The 6000-nt window shown below is 42.0% G+C and overlaps 2 protein-coding genes across 2 annotated transcripts in view; one reads left to right on the top strand and one right to left on the bottom strand.

Annotated features, from left to right (window-relative positions):
* The window catches only part of LOC311063058 (pyrin-like), a gene marked incomplete at its 5' end in the record, with an annotated part of 670464 nt that overhangs the window by 255951 nt on the left and 408513 nt on the right, over positions 1-6000 (bottom strand). The gene's annotated exons all lie outside the window — the stretch shown is intronic.
* LOC311063273 (translocation protein SEC63 homolog) overlaps positions 1-6000 on the top strand; it is a 38524-nt gene that overhangs the window by 7960 nt on the left and 24564 nt on the right. The window contains exons 4-8 of the mRNA XM_084082637.1: positions 1873-1985; positions 2112-2173; positions 4499-4557; positions 5068-5118; positions 5779-5887. Of these exons, the coding sequence (XP_083938763.1) occupies positions 1873-1985; positions 2112-2173; positions 4499-4557; positions 5068-5118; positions 5779-5887 (394 nt within the window). The remainder of the gene's footprint in view (positions 1-1872; positions 1986-2111; positions 2174-4498; positions 4558-5067; positions 5119-5778; positions 5888-6000) is intronic.

The raw sequence follows: 6000 nt of genomic DNA, 5'->3' as shown, positions 1-6000 counted from the left end.
CACACACACACACACGTTATGCTAGGTTATGACTTTTACCGGGGCCAGTTTTGAAAGGCAATAGGTAGGCACCGGTAGACAGCGGTTCCGGTAGGAGACACAAAGGAGACTCTTAGTGTCTCCTACCGGTCCGTTCGTCATCAAATTATTGTCTTAGGAATGAGACGACAACAAAAAAAATTCCATGAATTCAAGTCTCCATGGTGTGACTAATACATAGAAAAAAGGTCATTTTGGGGGTGAACTATCTCTTTAACTTGTAGCTGCACAGTAATACTTATTAATTCAATGTTTTCTTTTTAATTCCTAGCTCAGTGGTTCTCAAACCTTTTAATTTCAAGGACCCCATAACTCTGAGAGTGTACAAATGGAACCAAATGGACCCGTAGGGGTCCATTTGGTTCCATTTGTACACTCTCAGAGTTACAGACCTGTAAGGGTCCATGGTTCCATTTGTACACTCTCAGAGTTACAGACCTGTAAGGTTCCATTTGTACACTCTCAGAGTTGCCCAGATGGTCCCTGGACCCCTCTTTGTAGAACCACTGTCCTAGATTGGTTTAAATGACATACCTGGTATTGGGGTATCTCTTTACACCAAATCTCTATTTTCTGTGAATGTTGGTCTATTATGTCATGCTCTATTGTTTTCCACCACACTCTCATATGATGATGAATAACATATTGCTGTAGTGGTTCACCATCATGGACAAAGATTAAAAAGATCGTCCCTAGTAATGAAATGAGAGCTCTCACAAAGAAGAACTTCACCCGCTCTTTAATCTAGTAACTTTGACAAATATATAGTTTGATCTGATTTGTCCAAGAAGCAATGTGCTGTCACTGACGTTCTACCCTGATTAATAATAATAATAACTAGAAAAAGTGCTCCTCGGAGCACAAGTCTCCGCCAGCAGACTTGTGTTGGGAATGTTGGGAATGTTCTAATTCTTATGTTCTAATTCTTACAAAAAATAGAACATGTTACTGTGTCATAGTAACATGACACAAGTGTCCTATCCGTCTGTATAACTGTCCTATCCATCCTGTCTGTATAAGTGTCCTATCCGTATCCTATCCGTCCTGTCTGTATAAGTGTCCTATCCGTATCCTATCCGTCCTGTCTGTATAAGTGTCCTATCCGTATCCTATCCGTCCTGTCTGTATAAGTGTCCTATCCGTCCTGTCTGTATAAGTGTCCTATCCGTCCTGTCTGTATAAGTGTCCTATCCGTCCTGTCTGTGTAAGTGTCCTATCCGTATCCTATCCGTCCTGTCTGTATAAGTGTCCTATCCGTATCCTATCCGTCCTGTCTGTATAAGTGTCCTATCCGTCCTGTCTGTATAACTGTCCTATCCGTCCTGTCTGTATAAGTGTCCTATCCGTATCCTATCCGTCCTGTCTGTATAAGTGTCCTATCCGTCCTGTCTGTATAAGTGTCCTATCCGTCCTGTCTGTATAAGTGTCCTATCCGTCCTGTCTGTATAACTGTCCTATCCGTCCTGTCTGTGTAAGTGTCCTATCTGTCCTGTCTGTGTAAGTGTCCTATCCAATTGTTACAGTATCCACCATTTCTCAGCCATTTCGTGATTATTCCTGTCTTACCTCACTTTGAAAGAGGCAAAGACTCTTTCAAAGTGACACATGTATTTATAGCCCGTTATATGTCACTAGCCAATCAGATCACACTATTTCACCGTATTGTCAAGTGTCACGTGAGGCTCGACCAATGTTTGCTTGGCTGACGGAAAGTGAAAACAAACTCTCCTGGCGGAGACAATAATAATATTTAATGTGTTTCAGGGTGCCTCTCTATCAGAGATAAAGAAGCAGTATTTATTAATAATAATAATAATGTTTAATGTGTTTCAGGGTGCCTCTCTATCAGAGATAAAGAAACAGTATCGAGTTCTATCGCTGAAGTTCCATCCTGATAAAGGTGGTGATGAAGCCACGTTCATGAGGATCGCCAAGGCCTACGCAGCGTGAGTGCTTGCGCCCCCCTGTGGTTGTAGCATGACACAACAACAACAACAACTTGGTCTTATATCGATGCCTGGCCAATCACACGGCTTCTCTCTCATTCTCTTGTGTTTTTTTTGTGTCCACAGTTTGACCAATGAGCAGTCCCGGCAGAACTGGGAACAGTACGGCAACCCGGATGGGCCAGGAGGTCAGTATACAGTTATATTCAATCTTTATTTTCAGACTCAGGCAGATCCAAATCACAATTTAACACATCGGGTGCCAGCATTTTATAATAACACATTACGTTCGGTGCCGAAATCTCACCGTTCAGCTGTTTAAGCTGTAGACCCCACGACATGCATTTCATGTGAAACAAAGCATGCCTCCATTTTACCTGATGGTCCTGGCTAACGCCTGGAACGATAACATCTCTCTCGCGAGTATTAGTAACAATGGCGGAGCGATCGTGCATACACAAAGAGTCGTTTTCCCCAGCGTAAAACGTTTCGGAGTTATAGGGGTTTTAGAGAAGGAGATAGAACGGAACCGGACAGAAGCCATGTTTTTTGACGCGATGATCCATCTGGCCTATCCTTCTCAGAATCACCATGGGTGATCCCAGAGCTACTCCAGCCCCTCCTGTGTGGAAAAAAACGAAAAAAACAAGACACCAAACACGGTTCAGACCGTGTTCGGCACCCGATGTGTTAAAAAACCCTATGCAATAAAATAACAGAAAGGAAAATAAATCATGAAATGTAAATAGCCCATAGTTGTTCAGTTTCTGACATACAAACATGTGCGCCAATGGTTCCACTGTGTAAAGCAGTGGTTCTCAACCTGTGGGTCGGGACTCCCAGGGGGTCCCCACATATTTTTTTGGGGGGTCCCCAGATGACAGTGAAGTGACCGTTTAAGGACTTTTAAGACCTTTGTTATTAGCAAAAGAAACAAAGGAAAGAAAAAGACCATTACTGCATCAAAAGTAATCTACTATAACATAAAAACTGGTCAAACATTGGCCAAATTGTCAAATAATATAAGAAAGAGGCAAACATAGCATAGCAGATCTACAAGCTCACAACGCCTCGCAATCTGCTATGTAACTAAATGTAATGTCTCAACTCCTACAATTACATATGTTTGTCAGGGTGGGGGGTCCCAGTTCAAATATGATTATTTGGGAGGGTCACTGGCCTGAAAAGGTTGAGAACCACGGGTCTAGAGGAGAACCTGACAGAACTGCGTTTAGGGTCCGTTATGACGGCGATGATGTCATTTACTGACTCAGATGCCCTAGACATAAACCTAATGTAGCACAGTAGGGCAGGTGGATACACTAACACACACATACACCTGTACATAAGGTTATAACACAGAGCAGGTGATACCTCAACACTAACACACACATACACCTGTACATAAGGTTGTAACCAGGGGTGCACATAACAGGTGCGCATGCGCACCCAAAATAAAAAAATGAGCACCACATCAGACGACGCGAGGCGCTTTTGCGTACCAACAGCTGGGACAGGAATTTCCAAGCTTTTATTTTTTAGCAAAACTAAAAAATAAAAGCCTGGAGATCGAGGCTAGGAATTTACTTCCTGAAGCCACACTCACACAATCACGCTAAAGCACGCGGCGGCCCCATACACAGGGGAAGGGGACGCATGCTGCATGTGCATGTGATTGTGCGATTGTTGCCTCGCGTCGCCTCGCTGCGTGCACGCAGCCAGCAGCGGCTGTCAGAGGCACTCTTCACCGATGATGAACGCACCTTAACGGTGCAAAATATGCCGTGAACGTCCAAATCTGGCGGATAAAAGCAGCGCAGCACAGGGCACCAACCATGGGGGCTTCTCCTAATGGCGTGAGAGAAAAAAAACGGCGAAAATCAGCGGAATTTGGAAGCAGAGCGTCCTTTTTTCTCGCGCAGCACACTCATATTGCACCATATGACTGATACAGGCCTGGAAATGAGAACAATACTTTGGACGTGTTATGGAAAAAGTTTGAAAATTCATTGGAAAAAATGTGTGTGAATTCTGAGTGGTGTAGAAAAGGATCTAAAGAGAGACATCTTCACAGGTACTGAACACATGCTACATTTGTGACACAGTATGTTCTCTTGGGCATACAGCTCCTTGTCAGCTGAAAGGTCATTGGAGATACTATGCTCCCAAATAAGTATCTCACTGCACACACTAAGGGCAGTGCCAGACAGATAGAAGGTCACAACCTCACTTGCATTTTGTCACTATTGTTGTGTTTTCATACACGGTACCGTGGGTGGCAGACACTCTGGGGGAAAACGGGGGAAAACAAGGTTTACAGAAGTTGTCATGATAAAAAACACACTTATGTAGAATAGTTATTGTGAAACATATACCAGTTAAAGATGATATCAAAAACAACTTTTGTTTAGTTGAAAAACGTTACACTGTATAACTTCTTCTTATAACTTTTTTTCATTGACAACATCCTGCTTGATGGCAAATACAACCTGTGTGTCTCTGTGTCTCTGCAGCCACCAGTTTTGGCATCGCCCTGCCTGCTTGGATTGTTGACCAGAAGAACTCTATGCTGGTATAGTGTCATTATTATTGTTATTATTTACTGTACCTGGCATGAGGGGGCCATATCTAAATACTCAATATAGTGTCTGGTGTGAAACACAGAAGCCAGAGTAGACATTAAAATGACCCCAAACATGTTGGAAAGTGAAATATCTATTTAAGGTGTTAATATAATTTAGTATTTAGACTCATTCTAATGCATTATTGTGTGTAATTAAGTGACGTTACACACTTTTATTGTCCCAGTACCTCAGTGGGGAATCTGGTTTTATGGTGTTAGTGTAGCAGAGTAGTCCTTGCTTTTCATACTGATCATAAGAGACTGTATCGTTTAATAGTGATCATAAGTGACTGTATTCTATAACACATTCACTGCCAGGAATGTTAATGAATGAATCCGCCTTTGCCAGCGTGTGAATGAGTTAATAGTGATCATAAGAGACTGTATTATGTTTAGTAGAGATCATAAGAGACTGTATTGTGTTTCATACTGATCATAAGAGACTGCATTGTGTTCCAGGTGCTGCTGGTGTATGGTCTAGCCTTCATGGTCATTCTTCCTGTAGTCGTGGTGAGTCACAACGTTCATAATGTCTCTGTGTCGCCTCAGTAGATCTTCATCAGTAGATCTTCCTCAGTAGATCTTCCTCAGTAGATCTTCATCAGTAGATCTTCCTCAGTAGATCTTCCTCAGTAGATCTTCCTCAGTAGATCTTCATCAGTAGATCTTCCTCAGTAGATCTTCCTCAGTAGATCTTCATCAGTAGATCTTCATCAGACATTCGTGATGAACATCCTTGTGATGGAAACGTTGAACTAAGTGTCATTTTAGATTATTTTCTTTAGATTTTTTTTTTAGCTATAACCCATTAAGGCCTGAGTCCCATTCTTAAAATGTTTTTTAAATCCTAACAGAGTTTTGAAAAAAATATAAAAAGAAAAATGTTCACGATTTTTCAAAAATAGCAGACGAGCTTGTAGATCTGCTATTTTTGAATAGCCAAAGAAATCTAAAGTGACACAGATGCGCTCCAGGTCTTAATGGGATAACCATTATTTTATACTTTGGGCTGTTAAAAAAATAGCAGATCTACAAGCTCGTAGCGTGGCACTCGGTGTATGAGCGCTATGAAAATAGCAGATCTTGTAGCGTTTGAGTCTTCTAATTCTATGTAGTTAGTTTTAGTCAACTATAATGATAACCCTGGTCATGTCTCTCTCTCTCTCTTAGGGGACATGGTGGTACCGCTCCATTCGCTACAGTGGAGACCAGATCCTCATCAACACCACCCAGCTCTTCATGCACTTCATGTACAAGACCCCCAATATGAACATGAAACGTGAGTCTTTACCCTGCGTTAAAAGACCCCCAATATGAACATGAAACGTGAGTCTTTACCCTGCGTTAAAAGACCCCCAATATGAACATGAAACGTGAGTCTATACCCTGCGT

The sequence above is a fragment of the Gymnoscopelus microlampas genome, assembly GCF_963454915.1.
Source record: "Gymnoscopelus microlampas genome assembly, chromosome: 16".
Taxonomy (NCBI): domain Eukaryota; kingdom Metazoa; phylum Chordata; class Actinopteri; order Myctophiformes; family Myctophidae; genus Gymnoscopelus; species Gymnoscopelus microlampas.
The sequence above is the reverse complement of the archived record's forward strand: the minus strand, read 5'-3'. Positions and strand labels throughout refer to the sequence as shown.